Consider the following 20,120-nt stretch of genomic DNA (forward strand, 5'->3'; position numbering starts at 1 on the left):
ACTACTTGAATGAAAAATCAAGTCCAAAGGGCACATGTGTTTCCTTTTGTTTTTAATTTTCAATTAAAGAGCTTTCATCAGCATATGCAATTTTCTCAACCAGCGATATTTCTCTAACTGGAAAGAAAGACCCTATTACCAGTAATGATAATTATGGCTACTTCTACTTATGGCTGATTTTAAAACCACATGGTTTCTGCTTTAAAATATTGCATGATCTTAGAACAGTCATGTATTTACTTGATGTCACTCTTATATTTTAATATAATTTCCTTAAAACCATTTTCCCATGTTAAAAACGTTTCTAAAACACCAGTCACTTGCTGCTGTAACTACTTTTTAATATCATTCCCCAAACATGAACATATTCTTCTTTTTTTAAACCACCCTGGATTATTTATCTTTAATTGTTCCTTTAGCAGATGTTGAAGTAATTCCGGGAGTAGTGTAAACAACTCCCTGAAAGAAAAGGATCACAGGCCCTCACATACACCATGAACCAACGACAGGGCTTGTCGGGGCTTTGATGATGGCAATTTTGTCCCAGGGAAAAATTTCCTGCCTTTGTGTATGTGCAAATTTCAATTAAGAATTTCAAGAAGCATTTAATCTTTATCTATTGAAACCCCCAGCATGCAGCGCGCACAGGGTGAGCCTAGAAAGAAAACCACAGCCCCCTGTGGTGAGAGGAAAAAAGAAACAGCAATTTAAGTGCTGGAAAGTTGAAAGGGAATGAACCTCTCTAGTGTTTGTGGTCGGGGGCAAAGCAGTTGTGCTGAGCTTTGGAATGGAAGCACAACATATGTGCCTCAGTTGGACAAAACGCTTCTCGAGTCAAATCAACTGCTAGGCCTGCATGTTGGTGCAAGGTGGAGGCCTAGATAATGAGGGACAGACTCCTCGAGAAGCAGCGAGTGGATAATGCTACATAAGTATGGAATTATATACCGCATTTTCACCATTCTGTTTAATGAGAGCCTCCACCGCAGCGAATCACTTGCCACACAGCCGAAATGGGCCATTAGCTATCAAGGGAAAATTGTCTTTGCCGCTTTCAGCAGATGGAGCAAATATTTTACAAAGCAATTTTACATACCAAAAACATTTGTGTGCCTTGGTAATGTTGGCTGTTTTACATTATGTTACCTTCTACAGCAGCATAATTTTCCATCTCATCGAAGGCAAAGTTGGCATTTTTGATTTTTAAATTCTCAATTAACAATCAAACATGGAGTATTAAAGCAGTCCTTAAACTTTAAGTAGGTGTGGGAAGTAGTTTATGACTTGCCAAAGACATTTTCATTTTTTCTTCATCCTCTCAGCATATTTTTGCCCTCTAAAGAGGGACTATTTCTAATAATCTTGATGGAAAGGAATGAATGGAAACGCCACTGCTGATTGCAGAATGAGAGTTACCAGTGCACACAGTGATCAGAGCATTTGCTGGCTTAAAACACCCATCATGGGTTGTGGATACACAGGTTGATTCACCCATTTGCATCAGTTTAAAATGTTTTAAGTTTCAAGTAACAGAAAACCCAACTCAAAGTGGCTTTTTAAATGATGAGAATGTATTATCTCAAAATGGCTTTAAAAATAAAGAGAATTTATTATGTCAGCTAACTAAAAATTCAAACATTGGTCTGGCTTCAGACAAGGCTCAATGATGTCACCAAGGACCCAGCCAGTTACTTTCCACTTCTGTATACTACACTCCATTCTAAGGCTGGCCATCCTTACGGTTACAAGATGGCTGCCAGTAGCTCCTGCAGTTTGTCCTTGCTCAAGGCAATAGGAAGAGAGAACATCTCATCTGGTAGCATTCTCAGAAGAGCATAAAGCTGCTTTCTCAGAAGGCCCCAGGAAGTGCTTCCTAATATTTGATTGGTCTAATTGGGTCATGTGCCCATCCTGAACCAATCACTGTAGCCAGGATGTGGCTTTGCTCATCAGGGCCAATCCCTGCAGCTGAGTTGGGGGGCAACAATCTCAATCAGCTCACATAGTTAGGCATGGGGAAAGGACTGGTCCTGAAAGAAGTTCGGAATATTATTACCCTGAAAGAAGGGACGTAGATGCTGGGCAGCCAGTGACAAAGGCCCATGCTACCATATTTTCATACATTTGACAGCACTGACTTAGCATCACCTGTGGATGATGTAATCCAGCCCAGACTGAGCACTTGTGCCTTGATGGCAGTTACCAGCACAGATTCCACTGCATCATGGCACACTGGTAGCAATTGGGTTTGAATCCCAGTTTTGCTACTTTATGGCAGTGTGACATGAAAAGGGGATGACACTGTCTACCTCAGAGAGTGGCTGAGATAATAAATGTAAACCACCCCCACCCCACCCCTGCACATGCCTACCACATGGTGAGCTTTTAATCATTAAAAGCTTTTAGGATTTTAATAAAGCCTAAAAAGTGACTAAAATGTATCCTGTGCACAGGGAGGCAGCCCTTCTAAATTCACCCTCAAATTTGGAACCCCTCCCTTCTCTCAATCTGTGTACCACTAGCTGATTCAAATCCTGAGCACCTTTCATGGTGCTCCCCACTTTACACTCTGAAGAGGCAGCAGGGCCAGTGGGGAGCACTTACCCAGGAGTCAGAGGCAGCCAGAGAGCACCTGCAGCCTGCCAGTGTGACTGGAGAAGCCCTCGTTCCCTCTTCTGTGACACGAGGCATTTGTCCTAGATAGTCCACATGGCTCCTTTCAACGCTGACAGTCTTGCTTACTTTTTCAGGTCATTGTCTTGCCCTTTTCACTCTCCAGTCCTTCATGTAGGGATGTCAGAAAGCATCTAGAAATCAGAATCATGTAGGCAGGTCCCTTGATTTTCTTTTGAACACCATCAGTGTCTGATATGGGAGATTTGAGGTGATTAACCAAAAAGTTATTAATTCACCACTGCAGATTGGCACATGACCCAATTACACCAATGTGTGTCTGTATGTGTGTACGTGTGTGTAATACACACACAGAGAGGCACTCTTGGAATTTACTTCGTTGGGGAAGCTAACTCTGTAGAGTTTGAAGTAGCTTTAGTCATTGAGTGCAGTATTAAGCTTTAGTCACTAGCTTTAGTCATTGAGTGCAATGGAGAGTGTACTGGCTTCCCCTAAGATATCCTGAATTTCATTCATTCAGACATCTCTTCCTTCAAATTTACACTTTCTTGATAGAAAAAGAGAGAGAGAGCAAGAGGCAAGTTACATACTTGGTAGACAAGAATCTCTGGGGTGCATCGGCCAGGCTGGTGGAGCCCCATGCCTTCTGCAGATGTCTTGGAACCTTCCAACGTCCTGACGATTGTTGATGCACTCTGAGAGGTAAATGTGGGCACTGGAAAAAGTGGAGGCAAGCCTGTGCAGTGGCAAAGATGGGGCTGAAGTTTCTTCTGATGGGAATTGCCCTAGAGCTATCAGCCCCACAAAACTAGCCGCTAATTGCATTCCCAGAGCCAGTGCAATCATGATGGAATGAAAATCTGGAATTCTGACTTTTTTCAAAAGTCAAGTGTATTTTTTCTAGCACTTGTTTATTATCAACAAGGTATATATTTTTATTTCCACACTTCCCAAGTCATTAGCTCTAAATGATCTGTTCAAAATGGATAATAGCCTCTCTGAAACACTGATGTGGTCGCCCATCGTCCATCACCTTGTTGTTACTCGATGCAAAGCAAAAAAAACTTCCTAACTACTCATTTCACAAGTTGTTGTTGTCTTTTTTTTTTTTTTTCTTAAGAGACAGAGTTTTGCTTTTGTTGCCCAGGCTGGAGTGCAATGACGCTATCTCAATTTACTCTAACCACTGCCTCCTGGATTCAAGCAATTCTCCTGCCTCAGCCTCCCAAGTAGCTGGGATTACAGGTGCCCACCACCACGACCGGCTAATTTTTGTATTTTTAGTATAGACAGGGTTTCACCATGTTGGTCAAGCTGGTCATGAACTCCTGACCTCAAGTGATCCACCCACCTCAGCCTCCCAAAGTGTTGGGATTACAGGCATGAGCCACCGCGCCCGGCCTCATTTCACAAGTTTTTGAGATAAAGATATGCCCCTGTTGCTGGCTTATAACAGATATTCTATATATATACACTTTGGGAAGATAGAAAAGGGAGGAAGAAAGCAAGCTAGCAATGGTTCCCCTAACTCTGTTATTTTCTGTCTTTCTTCATTTGTTGAAGCTCACTGAGTGATCTTACACAAGCCTCTTCATTCTAAGTGCCTCAGCTCCCATTTTAAAGCAAGAGAAATAACATGGTAGTGGCCACTGCAGAGTGTTGCTGAAAGGACTGAATGAGATCATGAATGTGAACCTGTGATGAGACAAAGTATTTTACAAATAGTATTCTAATGATTCACATGAATTGGAGTGTTTGTCTGTTATGGAAGGTGTGTGTGTGTGTGTGTGTGTCTGTGTGTACATAAGTTTGTTTTGAACAAAATAAACTTGAATAGCTACAGATCTTCCCTTACCAGCATCTGCCCTTAAAGTTGTGGCAATTATGTTTGAACTATGCAAAATGACAAAAACCAGAGAACAGAAAGCCCCCCAAAAACTGAGAGCTTGCATCTGACGTCGATAGACCCATTGTGGCCGTTGGGAGCTTCTTGGGAAAAGAGTGTTCTTAGCTTGTTAAACCACTGCTGCGATGGAGTCCTTTGCTCCTGGATTTGAGCTCTGGCCTAACCCACCAGTTCACAAGCAGCTTCTGAATACCAGCAGAAACCAGATTGTAAAGGGTTGTTTTGTTGGGGGGTTAAAATAAAATGAAGCTTTTACCAAGAATGTCATTTTTCTGACCTTACTTGAATATATGAGCTGCAGGTCCCGCTGTATTTTTTTGGTTTGTTTTGTAGGGATAGGAAGACAATTTTCGTTGGTGCTGAGGCCATTCTTAGTATAATCCTTGTTTTTCCCATCAGACACTTTCAAAATAAAGAAATAAATTAAACAGTTAATACCCCTCTCCTCTTACCTCGCATTATTCCTCTCCATGCCTTTTTCTTAGAGAATGAATCATGGCCCCAAGCTGCCTCTGTGTGCCCCAGCATCCCTACTGAATGTCACCCCGCCAGTGCCTTCAGCTGTGTACCTCTCATGGTAGGACACGATTACTCCTCCAGATTCCAGCAGCCGACTTTCCTCTAGGAAATTTACCTCCTTACTGGAGCTTTGTGCACAGTGAAAACTCCAAGCGTCAAAGCAGAATGGCTGGCTTTGTGAGCAGAGGCGGTGGCAGAAGCCTGGCACAGTGTCCAGATGCCACACACAAGCAGCAGGCTGATGAGTTACTTATTGGCCCTCACATAGTATGTTGCATCTGAGGTGACACTTCATAAATGCGACCTCATTTATCTTCCCGATGCCCTTCAGAGGCAGGGAATCCCATAAAGTCTGCCCAGGAAGAATTTGTGGTTCTTTAGCAGCCTTCCCTCCAGCTGCTTCCTGAGCAGCGAGGAGGAACCCATTGAGAGGTTTCACGTTTTATCTTATTCTGTAACTTCAGCTTTAAGGACTACGTCCTATGTTTACCACCATCGTGACTCATTCTGCAGACATTTAGTGTTCCCTGTGCTAGGCACTGGGAGACTGACCTCAAAGCCAGTGCCCATGCTATTAAGCAGCCCCGAGAGAGCTGGAGAGCACGGAGAAAGCTTTCTCTCCCAATTGAAGAGAAGGCTTCCTGGAGGGGCTGTGGCTGGAATGACCTCAGGAAGGATGAGGAGGAGTCAGCAAGGGGAGGCAGAGGAAGAAGGGAGGCAGAGGAGGGCAGGTTAGGGGAAGGCTGGGAGCTGAGCAGGAAAGTGAGGCCACATTAGGAGCCAGAGGCCATATCACAGAGGACCTTCCTCATCTGTTGTGTTGAGGAGTTTGGACTTGATCCTCAAGTTGAAGGAGATCTCCTTTCAAGATTTACGTGGCAAGGGTTTTACCTACTCCTTCACTGCCTTTTCTCCCTCTCTCCCCAACACCAAAAAAAAAATATATATATATAATATAATATATATGTGTATATATATAATATATATGTGTATATATATAATATATATGTGTATATATATATAATATATATATGTGTGTGTATATATATATATATCACTTTTTTCTAGTTCAGTTGCTTAAAAGGCCTGACATTCTGTAATTTTTGCTATATAGATGAATGAATGAATGATTTATCTTTGGACTGTCTTGGTATGAATGACCACATAGTGTATAACTGGGTAGATGATTTCACATTCCCCAGCAGTGGGGCAGAAAAGGCCATTTAATCAAGGCAGAACAAAGAAATTCCCACTTGTCTGAGAGAGGGCCCAGGCTGTGAGACTTCCTTTCCTTGCCATTCCATTTTCCAGAGAAGAGTGGGATTCTAACGCCGTGTTTCATTGTCCCAGCTTTGGGGCACTTCATAAATCAGAGACAGTTGGTCTTCCTTGATAAAATGGAATGGTTTTAACTGAAACAAGTGTAAAACAAAAGAAAGATGGATTTGGGGGACTGTTCAGAGAAGAAACAAAGAAGGGGTCCGGGTTGCTGGAGCTGCGCATTTCACATGCTTGTTTATAATTTAGATGCAGGGCTTTGGGGCGATCAGGTAATTCACAGTAAAGATGAGAGAAAATGTGCACAGCGTATAGGATATGAAGGGAGGGAAAAGGCCCGTTGCTTTGACAGCAGTTTCCTTGCCTCTGCATCACAAGACAGAGCTCTCTGCATGAGCGCTTCCCCAGCCCTTCTTAACAGACCTCCTCCCACTGTGCAGGGAGTCGTCCCGAGCTGAGTGTGAGCCAGGGCACTCGCCGCTTCTCAGGGCAGTTCTGTTTTCTATGTCAAGCACTTACTAAGCTAACTAATGAAACTCTCCCACCAGGATTTTCTGGATATTTTGGAAGTTATTCAGATTTTTTGAACCTGCCGAGGGCATAGTGTCAGATGTTTGTCTTCTACTGTGGATTGTCAGTGGGCACTGGACCCAGAATCAACCAGCTGTTCCAAGGAGTTGGGGCGAGCAGTGCATAGAGGACAATCACTTTTTAATGGTAGGGAAATTGGAAATAAGTGTGTGTGATTTCTAATATCCCAATCCCACCCCCAAAGCTGATCCCTTCAAATTACTGCACCATCACTCAGATTCAGAAGTTCCCCTACAACCTAAAGTAAATCTGAGTTTTTCTTGTCAGTGCTCCATATTTTGAATATGAATATTGTCTATCATATGAGTTTCGATCCAGTACCCTGTCTCACTTCTGGCAGAAATAAAATCTGAAGAATAAAATAAAATCTAAAAAAAATAAAATTTTTTTAGAATTAGCCATGCATGGTGGTGTGTACATGTAGTCCCAGCCATTTGGGAGGCTAAGGCAGGAGGATCATTTGAACCCAGGAGACTGAGGCTGCAGTGAGCTATGATCACACCACTGTACTCTAGCCTAGGTGACACAGCAAGACCCTGTCTCAAAAAATTTTTTTTAAAAATTAAAAAATATATGGAGGTGTCCAAGTGCGGTGGCTCACACCTGTAATCCCAACACTTTGGGAGGCCAAGGCAGATGGATCACCTGAGGTCAGGAGTTCGAGATCAGTATGACCAACATGGTGAAACCCTATCTCTACTAAAAATACAAAATTAGGCTGGGCACAGTGGCTCATGCCTGTAATCCCAGCACTTTGGGAGGCCGAGGCAGGCAGATTACCTGAGGTCGGGAGTTTGAGACCAGCCTGACCAACATGGAGAAACCCTGTCACTACTAAAAATACAAAATTAGCCAGGTGTGGTGACGCATGCCTGTAGTCCCAGCTACTCGGGAGGCTGAGGCAGGAGAATCACTTGAGCCCGGGAGGCAGAGGTTGCAGTGAGCCAAGATCACGCCATTACACTTCAGCCTGGGCAACAACAGCAAAACTGTGTCTCAAAAAAAAAAAAAAAAAAAAAAAAAAAAAAAAAAAAACCAGTTAACCCCACATTTTATATAAAGGGAAACTGAGGCCCAGAATGAGAAAAGATATTGCCCAAGGACACTCTGCTGGTCAGGCTGCCAGCTGCAGTGGGTCTGAAACCTGGTTTCCTGATGCCCAGAGAGAAGGGTGCCTTTCAGAGACAACAGGAACAATTAAGAATTTTTAGGGCGCCAAATCACTTTTGAAATATGAAAACTGAAATGGCTGAAAAAAGAGAGAACATTTTCAAAATGGCTTTCTGACTCTGGGTAAACAGTAACCACATTTTTTTTGCCTGTTGGAGGCCTGGTTTTTAATCACTCCACAAGCAGTTTTCATTTCTGTAGTAAAATTGCTTGTGGTTCTATTTAATTTGTTTCTGCAGGAGCCAGCTTTGGTGAAGATCTCCGAGGAGCTGGCGGGCATTTTAGCACAGCACGCACAGCCAGTCAATGAGAAACGGTTCCCGACGTGGAGGAAATTCCTCCAAACATTTCTCAGTCAAGGTAAATAAGACTGTAAAGTTTCTATTGAGGATTAGTCTACACAACCTTGGATTCTAGTTTTGGGTCAACTGGGGCCAATTTAAATACTTTGCATCTCCTGTGTTGGTTTAGAAAAGTGCTCCTATGGTTTTCTTTTTCAAATGTTGCCTAAATATTTATCTTACACCCAGCCTCTTAAGTAAATAAGAACCTAGCATGCCAAGCATGGCATGGGAAGCTCAAGATTCTGGGCCTTTTTTTACACTACAAACTTCTCCTGAGAGGTGGGCTTTGGAATCAGATTACCTGGGTCTGGACCCCATCCGTGACCTTCAGCAAGGTTCTTAAACCCACCAAGGCTCGGTTCCTCACTTACCTACCTTACAGGGTCATTGGGTGGATTCAGTGAAATACAGATATGAAAGTTTCTACCACAGAACCTTACACAAAATCATCTTTAATAAGTGTTAGTTTCTCCTTCTGTTTTCTAGGAGAGCAAAAATGGTCTCGCTTCCAGTTCTGAATATAGCATTTCCAAACAAGGGTTTTCTACAGTCCAGGAACAAAGCGAGCCTCCATTCCTTTCATCCTCCTCCTACTTCATCCTCATTTCCTAACAACATTGGGTGGTCTATGAATGAGGGAATGAATGGAGTGAATGATGCCTGTCTACCGTCTCAGAGGTCCCTGTCGGGTGTTACACAGAGGCACACCTATGCAACGGCCCTCAGTCTCTAGGAGGTTACAGTGCAAGACATCTTACATGCTTACTCACATGCACAAGAAGAGAGGGTTAGTATAACAGGCCAGAGAAGGTATCTTTCCACTGCTGTCAAGTGATGATAATAATCTCAGCAATAATCAATAATGATAAGATAATGTCATGTCAGATGATAACAGCAGCAGCAAAAGCACAGTGATGATAATAGCACAGTGATGATAAAATAGTGAGCTTAGATAGTGCTTATTATGGGCCAGGCACTCTTCTAAGTATATCTATGTTAACTTATTGAAGCTTCCTACCCATCCTATGAGGTGGGCACCATTATCACCCTCATTTTATAGAGGTGGAAAACTGAAGTACAAAAGATTAACCCCAAATCACTCTGCTAACACATAGAAGAGCCCATGAAAAGCTACCTCCGTGCTGCTCCAGGAGTCTTGAGCAGAGCCAGTAGTTACATTTATCAGGGCTTATTGTAGCTCAATGTATGAGAGTGTATGAAAGGACAGATCTGTTGGTTATTGGAATATACTGGCTGGGCAGGGTGTATTGGATACCCTGTTAATGAATTATTTAAGCAAGGGGTTGAATGGCAGCCATCTAACAAGATTGCTGGAAAGAGATTCTTTGCAGGGGACAGTTGTGCTAGACAACTTCCAATGTCCTTTCAACTCTAAAATTTTGTGATTCTATAAATTTCCACATGTACCCACTGATAGACAAGTAAGGAAAGTCAACCCCATGCATAAATGGAAGAAAATCAAGTGGCTACCACACACACACACACACACACACACACACACACACACACAAGATCAATAATAAGGTGTTTTTACTTTTTTTTTTTTTTTTTTGAGATGGAGTTTCACTCTTGTTGCCCAGGCTGGAGTGCAATGGCGCGATCTCAGCTCACTGCAACCTCCGCCTCCTGGGTTCAAGCGATTCTCCTGCCTCAGCCTCCTGATAGCTGGGATTACAGGTGCATGCCACCATGCCCAGCTAATTTTTGTATTTTTAGTAGAGACAGGGTTTCACCATGTTGGCCAGGCTGGTCTCAAACTCCTGACCTAAGGTGATCCGCCCACCTCGGCCTCCCGAAGTGCTGGGATTACAGGCGTGAGACACTACGCCCAGCCTAATAAGGTTTTTTTTTTTTTTAAGTTATGAGGGGAAGACCATGATGATCTCCAGGCCCGTCCAGGTCATTAGGAAATTTCCAGATCTTCCAGCATCTGCCTGCAAAAGCCTCCCTCTAAACTATTTCTTTTCATGTGAGTTTTGTAGATGAGAAAGGCTTTCCCAGCGACTATCTCATCTGAGCTATATAACCACAAGCTAAGGCTTCACCTCCACCTCCTGTTCATCTTTATCCTGCTTTCTCAGCCATGCTTATTTATGGAGAGCAGTACAAGCCTTATTAACTTAATTTTCTTCATGAAGACACTGAAGCTCAGAGATTGGAGGGGACTTGGGGAAAATCACACCACAAATAAGTGGTAAATGGAACACAAAGTTAGATCCTACAATTTTAGTACATTTAAAAAACCTGGTTCTTGAAAGTCATGTGTTTTCAAAGCTTCTGCCTTTCTCTCGACCCAGTGCATACAGCAGGCCCTGCATCAATGGTCCCTAACTGAGCCAGGGTGCCTCCCAGGTTTCCCGACTCTAAGGTCACCATCTCCCTCCCTCCAGCTTCCGCCATTGCCTGTTTCATTCCATTTATGTTCTCTCCAGTGTGCTTATGGCCACAAAATGTGCTAGGGTTTGATTTCTAAATTGTCATAGGATTATATCAAAAGCAATACTTTTTCATTTTAATTTTTATTTTTTGAGATAGGGTCTCGCTCTATCACCCAGACTAGAGTGCAGTGGCACAATTATAGCTCACTGCAGCCTTGGCCTCCCAGGCTCAAGCAATACTCCCATCTCAGCCTTCTGAGTAGCTGGTACTAACAGGCGCACACCACCACGCCCAGCTAATTTATTGTTTACAATTCACAATTTTTTTGTAGAGACAGGGTCTAACTTTGTGGCAATACCTTTTTCAGAGGAGGAATTAATTGCTTTGAGTGGAAAAAAAGTAACAGTGAAAAGGTTATGGTCATGATGCTGAGAAGATAGTACAAGTAAGCTACTTTGAAATAAAATACCCAAGTAATCTTGTAAGTTATGAATGATAGTGTGTTTCCACTGAAGCACTATCTTTCAAAACATAGGTGACGGCTAAAGGCACAAAGTTAACCAAAGCATAGAGACTCACTAGGTTTTTTACTTCTGTAGATTTTTGTCATTGTTGTTTTGTTGCATTTACCTTGCTAAATCCCCAGCAACTGGTATTTAGGTATAGCACACACGAGTAGGCCTCATTTGAAGAAAAGCATGTCTCAAACAAACCAAATAGAAAAATTAGGATTTGAATATGTACCCTCCAAAATCGGTTTTCCTTTTGAAACTTGGTGTTTGTTAGGACTACCTCTGACCAAATTTATAGACATTTAAGGAAAGTGCTTTTTAGATGAAGTAACAGATGACTGCATTTGAAAACTGCTCATTTTTTTCTTTGTATGCTATTCAAAGTCTGTGGCTTACACCTGTAGGCAGAGGTCACACTTCTCCCAGCCCCCAGCGAATTTGTGAAATACAGGCCAAGTTTCTCTTAGTGCTGTCAGGTTCTAGACGGCACCCTATCTATGGAACACTTTGTTGTTTTTACTTTTAAATTATTTAACTCTTTACAAATAATATCTTAAATTTTTTCTCTACAAAGAGGACATATACAGTAAGATTTGTAAGTTGGGCCTAAAAACAGAAGATTGGGGCTATGTAATTTTTGTGGACACCACTGAGATAGCCCACAAATTAGCCAGAAAGATGTTATTGCTGTGCTTGAACACCAGACTTGCATCTATGATTTTTGGCATTCAAAGCAAAGGGTAAAATGTAATAAATTATAAAGCTCTCATTATCAGCAGAGAGAGCATATGTGTTCTTCAAACACGGCAATATCTCTTGGTTCTATATTTTTAAAAATGTTTTATAACTGGCTTTATATAGAAGTCCTTTGGCTGACATGATGGTCAATGTTCTCTCTGCCCGCAAAAAGCCCAAACCTGTCAAACCTTCAAAAAGCAGTGAAGTTTACCAAAAAGAGCACATTGGTCATCAAGACGTCAACTGTGGACTATGGGCCGTTAATTCCCCATGAGGGATTTGACCATAATTCTTGGGTTCCCTGTTTAATGAGTGGGCACAGACCCAGTGATCCTCACAGTGTCTTCAAATTATAATCAGAATCAAAACTACCATTCATTGAGCCCTACAATACACCAAGCACTGGGCTGAATACTATAGATAGATACAGTATCTCCAAGATGCACAACAATCTAATGAGGTAGGCTTTATTATGCCCATATTACGGATAAAGAAAAATAAGTTCAGAGAATGTAAGCTACTTGCCCAAAGTCTCTCAAGACATGGCAGATGCAGAATCTGAGCCCAAGTCAAACAAAATGCATGTGTCCTTTCACCTACTCCATGTTTTTCCCACCAGGGGGTGTGATCGAAGCATTCCCACCTGCAGACAATGTCACCAACCTGACAGTGGACATGCTGATAGAGCCCAACGGGAAAATCAGTGTGCTGTCAACAGGGGACCAGCTTCATGCTGAAAGCCCCTTCATCTCCTCTGGTACCACCATGCCTCAGACCTCAGTGGATCCCCAAGTTCTCACTTATTTGTGCCTCCAAATTGGAAAAGCCTGCAGAATGAGAGATGTGGTTGGTTACTTTTCTATAGATCTGGTGACTTTTATAGATCCAAGCACCTTGGAACAACAGGTAAGTTGAATGGATGCCACACGAAATGCTAAAATATGTAATGACTCCACACCCTACACACCTACAGTACAACAGGGCATATGAGGGCTCTTCTAAAATGCACTGATTCTCTGATGAACTCACTCTAAATTCAACACCTACATGGCCCATGCGAATCCAAGTGGGACCAGGCTTTATGTCTGGAAATACAGGGCCAGGGTTGTCTCGTTCAGGTACAGTTGGAGTTAAAGAGTGACTGAGGCCAGGCGCAGTGGCTTACACCTGTAATCCCAGCACTTTGGGAGGCCGAGGTGGGCAGATGCCTTGAGCTCAGAAGTTCAAGAGCAGCGTAGGCAACATGGAGAAACCCTGTCTCTACTAAAAATACAAAAATTAGCTGGGCCTGGTGGCATGCACCTGTAATTCCAGCTACTTGGGAGGCTGAGGCAGGAGAATCACTTGAACCCGGGAGGCAGAGGTTGCAATGAGCCGAGATCATGCTACTACACTCCAGCCTGGGTGACAGAGTGAAACTCCATCTCAAAAAAAAAAAAAAAAGACTGAATCTCACCCCTCACAGTTCACAGCTCTTTTGATTAGGCCCTCAGTTCTGTCCATTAGTGTTATCCCTATGTATCATGAAACTATTTTATGCCATCCAGGGAGTGGAACCGGTCTAGAGCCTGTTTTATTTAGAAAATCAATCACTAGAAAGGAGTTAAGAGTTCACATTTCTGTTCCTTTTCTTATCAGACAACTTAGATTGTCTCATTTTTTTTCTTTAAAAAACGTATTGAGAGATACCTCATAAATATAAAAAGGTCTAAATAATAATATAATCAATATCATGTGCCCCTGCCCAGCTTAAGAAACAAAGTGGTGTCAATGCCACCTGCAGTCCTGTGTACTCCTTGCCAAGCACATGGCTCTTCCTCCTCCTAGAGGCCAGGAGGAAGCTACTGTCTCATACCTGGGGTTTTAATTCCCTTTCATCTCTATGCTTTCATCACACATGGATACACCCAAAAATAATGTAGAGTTTTATTTTGCATGTTTTTAAGCATTTTGTAGATCATAACATTCTATCTATTATTATTTTACTGTATGCTTTTATTTAATATTCCATTTGTGAGATTCTTCATGTGCATAGGTATGGTGCTGAGATATAATATTCAGGATAAATCATCTTTAACCTTTTTCACTTTGCTTTTCCCACCTAAAAGTATAATGTTCAAGTTCACTACTATTTCACAGGACTCATGTTTTAAAATGTCCGGTTGCTCCTCTCTTAGTGCTGCATGTCCAGACCTCTGTCTAAAGGGCGAAATGACCTCCTGGCCTTCCTCTCTCAATATCGCGATATCCTCTGGTCATCCGCATTGTACATATACTGTGGTTGTTTTAGGATCATTATTCTCAGTTTTACAGTTCTCCATTTCAGTCAGATGATGGTTTCAAAGTGAGAGTTTATGTTTTTTGGCAGTTTTCAGCTTGTTCAATAATCATTTTCCATTTGCCTTCTTGGGCCCTCCATTGGTTTTACATTCTGTTCTCAGGCCTGTACATTGAGAGGGAAAAGGACAAACTGAAGGTCATTCGGAACTCTCCCTGTGGTGGAGGCAGGACAGAAACAATGCTCCCTGGCAAAATCTGGATGGCAGGGATGCAGGGGGAGGAGGAGCCAGGGGAGGCTGCCCTCCCCAAGTATTTGTCGTAAGAAAGATTGGCTGGGTGTGGTGGCTCATGCCTGTAATCCCAGCACTTTGGGAGGCCGAGGCAGGCAGATCACTTGACCCCAGGAGTTCAGGACCAGCCTGGGCAACATAATGGGACCCCATGTCTACAAAAAATACAAAAAAATTAGCCGGGCATAGTGGCATGTACCTGTAGTCCCAGCTACTCAGGAGGCTGAAGTGGGAGGATCACTTGATCCCAGCTCACTGTAGCCTCAACCTCCCACCTCCTCTGCAGTGAGCCAGGATCACATCACTGCACTCCAGTCTGGGTGACAGAGTGAGAACCTGTCTCAAAAAAAAAAAAAAGAAAGAAAAGAAAAAAAGGCTGGGCACGGTAGCTCACGCCTGTAATACTAGCATTTTGGGAGGCACAGGCAGGTGGATTGCTTGAGGTCAGGAGTTCGAGACCAGCCAGGTGTGAGGGTGGATGCCTATAATCCCAGCTGCTCGGGAGGCTGAGGCAATAGAAATGCTTGAACCCAGGAGGCAGAGGTTGCAGTGAACCGAGATGATGCCACTGCACTCCAGCCTGGGTGACAGAGCGAGATTTCATCTAAGAAAAAAAAAAAAAAAGAAAAAGAAAAGAAAAAAGGAAGAAGGAGAGTGAGAAAGAGAAAGGTAAAACTGTGGTCCCTGGGACAATAGGAAGGATGGAACTATGGGGACAGTTGACTTGTGGCTTTTATTTGAGTTTGGTATAAGGAAACTTGCACACAGCAGTCAAAAGGATCTTCTCCAAACACGATGCCAGTCCTTCCTTGGGCTTACCACCCTTCTGGGCTTCTGGCTGAAAGGTCCCACCCTTCACTTGGCTGGTTCCGTGCACCTGGCCAGTCTTGTCTCACCCTAACTTGCCCTCTGTTTTGGTCTGGTCCATCCACACACCCTGTCTCATTCCCTCTTACTCATCATATTCCCTCTACCACGGAGCCTAAACATGCTGCTCCTCCACCTTAAATGCTCTTGCCTTTTCTTTTGACCTAGTTAGCCCCTTTTCCAGCCATCACATTTCAGCTCAAGCCACATTCATTGAAGCGCTTCCTGACCTTCCTGACAAAGTCAAATTCTCCTTTTTTAGGTTTTCATATCATTGTGTAGCTGTGTGTGAGCATTCCTCGTACCACTTACCTCAGTTACAAATTTAAACTTATTTACATGACTGATTAATATTTTTCTCCTCCTATTAATTGTAAGCTCTTTTAAGCGATGTGCTGTGTTTCTTTTTGCTCCCACTGTATTCTCAGCACTTACTTCTGTCCTGGCACAAAGTAGGTATTCAGTAAATATTTGTTGACTGAATGAATGAACAATGGAGGAGTTCTAGCAGATGCTGGATGGTATTGCAAGGCTTTTGAAGAAGGAGCTCAAACATTCATTGGATGAATGGGATAGATAGATATTAGATTCTCTGATTTTATCATACTATGAATTCTCCTTGTCCCTTCCCATAAATACTTCAGTATATGATCATTTGTGTTATAGTTATCAACAGAATATTGGAAGAAGTTCTCAGTGACCACACCAAAGGGTGTTTCTACATTAGCAAGAGAAGTATGTTTGTTCTCTGTATATAATAAATTATTTACAAATCACTGGCATATTTTCTAGCCATTTTGCAAGTGGTATCACTTCAGAAAACATCTTAATTTTTTTTCTAATTGACATGGCTTGTGATGCCATTGAAGTGACTGGCAGACATATTATCAACCTCTCATTTTTTGTCAGTCTAACAGGTTAAAAATTTTTTTTTTATTCAGCATTTCTTTGATTATTAGTGAAGATCCACACCTCTTCATATGTTTGTTTGCCCATTTATATATCTTTTCTTAATTGCCTAATCATATCTTTTGCCCCAGTTAAATTGGACTATAACACAAACGTTGATTTGCTGGAGCTCTTTGTGTATTGGAAACTGTCATTCTTTGACTATTATACATCTTGTAAATACCTTCTCTCAGATTGTCCTTTGTGGCTTTCCTCTCTCTCTTTTTATTTTTGGCCATGTTTCTCCACCATAAAAATTACTATTTCTGGCCAGGTGCGGTGGCTCACGCCTGTAATCCCAGCACTTTGGGTGGCCGAGGCGGGTGGATCACGATGTCAGGAGTTCAAGACCAGCTTGGCCAATATGGTGAAACCCCATCTCTACTAAAAATACAAAAATTAGCTGAGCGTGGTGGCATGTGCCTGTAGTCCCAGCTGCCCGGGAGGCTAAGGCAGGAGAATCACTTGAACCCAGGAGGTGGAGGTTGCAGTGAGCCAAGATTGCGCTACTGCACTCCAGCCTGGGCGACAGAGCAAGACTCTGTCTCAAAAAAAAAAATTACTATTTCTTCCCTTGTAATTGATTAGTAATATTTTGTAGAAATGTGTTCCAAGAGTACCACAATAGTGTATTGCTTATCAAATTCCACCCAGAAAACTTAGCATCCATTGGCAACTTTTTCCACTACCACTATCATAGTGGTAATTTTGTATTTCTGTGGAAAATTTTCTGGTAAAATTTTGTGTAGAAATTTCTGGCAATCTACTGCAAGAAACAATTTTCCTTCTCCACCTCTCATTTATGCCTGTAGGTCTGTATGTATTTATGTCAGTATGAAGTCATGGGTTTCTATTTTATTTAATGGGTTGTATTTTGATACTTTCATTGTTTTGATGCTCAGTTGTTCCAGATTTGGCCAGTGGGAGACCCTTCAGGGTGTGTCTTGTGTCCTTTTGACATGTCCTCATCATTCTTTGAGCATGTCTTACTTTCTGACACAATAAGATGTTCCAGGCTCATTTTCTATTTTCCTTGCCCTGGACCTAGGATCGACTCAGAAGCCCTGTAAGATCTGGGCTCTTAGTGCTGCCATTGCTACTGGGGTGTCACCCCTTCTGAGACCTCTCAGTGGACAGAGCTAGCAAGTACATGTATTACATAGGTACAATACATACACACAGTTATACACACATATACGCATATAAACACACATATGTACATATACATACATCTGTGCATCTATGACTATTTCTATATCTATCAGTGTTTATATTATAAAACCATGAGTTCCTGCCAGCATCTCCAATTTCAATCCAGCACCTCAAGGTTCTTTCTAGAATTCCCCTTTTCCACACTTAAAAGTAAATATCTTGATGGATATCCTGCTTACTCTGATTTGGGGTACAATTACAATGTATCCACATTGTATGCATGTATCAAAATAGCACATGTATGGCCAAAATATATATAACTATTACATATCAATAAAAAATACCAAAAAAAAACCAACCTCATACTCATTATTTAAACTTACAAACTAAAAATAAAAATAAAAATAAAAATGAAAAGCTAAATAGAACTTGGAACATAGTAACTGTGTATATTTACAAAATAAAATCCCAGGCCAGATGTGGTGGCTCATGCCTGTAATCCCAGCACTTTGGGAGGCTGAGGCAGGAGAATTGCTTGAGCTCAGGAGTTCAATACCAGCCTGGGCAACATAGAAAGGTCCAGTGTCTACCAAAAAAATTTTTAAAATAAACAAAATTAGCCAAGCATAATGGCACTCATCTGTGATCCCAGCTATTTGAGAGGCTGAGGTAGGAGGATTGCTTGGGCCCGGGAGGTCAATGCTGCAATAAGCTGTGATTGTACCACTGTACTCCAGCCTGGGCAACAGAGACCCAGTATCCAAAAAAAAAAAAAAGAAGAAGAAAATCCCAGAAACAGGAGGATCAAGATAGTCTAGAGCAGGAGTTGGTAAACAGTGGCCTACAGGCTAAATCTGACCCAGCATTCATTTTATGTAAATAAAGTTTTATTGGAACACTAAAAAATAAATAACTTCTCCAACAATGAGAAACTTGAGTCTTTATCCCTCAATATAGTTACTTATTTGCTTAGTCAGTTTACTTATTTGTTTAATGTAACTAATCTCCCAACCACTCCTGCCATCTTCTTTGCCTACTCTATCTGTGCCCTACCCCTCCATGCCTCATGTGCTTGGATCCCAATCCTGTCGTTTGTGTTTTATTTGTAATGCTCTTCATCATACTAAAGTTTCATATAGTCAAATCCAGCTGTTTTTCTTTTTTCTTTTCTTTTTTTGTAGAGATAGGGTCTCGCTATGTTGCCCAGGCTGGTTTTGAACTCCTGGCCTTGAGCCATCCTCCTGCCTTGGCCTCCCAAAGTGCTTGCATTACAGGTGTGAGCCACTGTGCCTGGCCTCCAGCTCTTCTTCTAAATTGCTATATTACCTTGAACTTATCACTTTCCCTCATTTTCAGTTTTCTCAGCTATAAAATGAGGAGGTTAGCTTATTTTGCATCTGAGGTAACCTACAGTGCAAAACAGTCTTTATTTCAATAACATTTTAAAGCACTTATTTTCTGTATCAGCAAATTCAAATGTTAATAATAATCATCCACTTTAAAAAAATTATCACCAGGAAATAATCACAAAGATTTAAATACACATATATTAATCACATCATTATTAAGAATAGCAAAATATTTCAAGTAGTCTAAATTCCAATAATATATATATATTTTTTTGAAGCAGAATCTCCCTGTGTTGCCCAGGCTGGAGTGCAGTGGCATGATCTTGCTTCACTGTAATCTTTGCCTCCCAGGCTCAAGTGATTCTCGTGCCTTAGCCTCCTGAGTAGCTGGGATTACAGGCACACACCACACCTGGCTAATTTTTGTATTTTTAGTAGAGACGGGGTTTCGCCATGTTGGCCAGGCTGGTCTCGAACTCCTGGCCTCAAGTGATCCACCTGCCTTGGCCTCCCAAAGTGCTGGGATTACAGGCATGAGCCACTGCACCTGATCTCCAACTATAGAGAATATTTAGAGCAAATTATGATAGATCAATGAAATTGCATACTATGAAGACATTAAAACTAATGTTTTTAAAGAATATTTAACAGGAAACTTTATAGAATAGATAAAGGTAAAAAGCAGATTGCAAGCAATATATGCAATATGATAATTTTATAAAAAGAAAAAAATATATAAATGCAGAGTTAAAAGAACCTAAAGATATATACTAAGATGTTACAAGTCATTATTTCTGGACAGCAAGATTGAAGGTGGCAGAGTAATGGTCCCCTAAAGATATCCACACCCTAATTCCCCAAATCTGTGAACATTATGTTGCATGGCAAAAGGACTTTGCATATGTGATTAAGTTAAGGATCTTGAGTTGGGAAGAGTAGCTTGCATTATCCAGGTGGCCCCAATATAATCGCCAGGGTCCTTTTAAAAGAGAGGCAGGCCGGGTGCGGTGACTCACACCTATAATCCCAACACTTTGGGAGACCAAGGCGGGTGGATCACGAGGTCAGGAGTTTGAGACAAGCCTGACCAATATGGTGAAACCCCATCTCTACTAAAAATACAAAAATTAGCTGGGCATGGT

General features: G+C 41.9%; 1 protein-coding gene and 1 long non-coding RNA gene across 23 annotated transcripts in view; one reads left to right on the forward strand and one right to left on the reverse strand.

Annotated features, from left to right (window-relative positions):
• Positions 1–20,120, forward strand: part of IQCH (IQ motif containing H) — a 247,006-nt gene that overhangs the window by 154,175 nt on the left and 72,711 nt on the right. For all 22 annotated transcript variants that reach the window (XM_031002514.3, XM_031002515.3, XM_031002516.3 and 19 more), the window contains 2 exons: positions 8,338–8,458; positions 12,712–12,998. In XM_031002514.3, coding sequence (XP_030858374.3) covers positions 8,338–8,458; positions 12,712–12,998 — 408 coding nt within the window. The remainder of the gene's footprint in view (positions 1–8,337; positions 8,459–12,711; positions 12,999–20,120) is intronic.
• Positions 1–20,120, reverse strand: part of LOC109023504 (uncharacterized) — a 114,938-nt gene that overhangs the window by 1,789 nt on the left and 93,029 nt on the right. The window contains exons 7-10 of the long non-coding RNA XR_010131015.1: positions 12,756–12,919; positions 4,823–4,942; positions 3,225–3,370; positions 2,605–2,807 (exon numbers count right to left, since the gene is read on the reverse strand). This is a non-coding gene — a long non-coding RNA (uncharacterized lncRNA). The remainder of the gene's footprint in view (positions 1–2,604; positions 2,808–3,224; positions 3,371–4,822; positions 4,943–12,755; positions 12,920–20,120) is intronic.

Source organism: Gorilla gorilla, chromosome 16 (genome assembly GCF_029281585.2).
Source record: "Gorilla gorilla gorilla isolate KB3781 chromosome 16, NHGRI_mGorGor1-v2.1_pri, whole genome shotgun sequence".
Classification (NCBI taxonomy): Eukaryota; Metazoa; Chordata; class Mammalia; order Primates; family Hominidae; genus Gorilla; species Gorilla gorilla.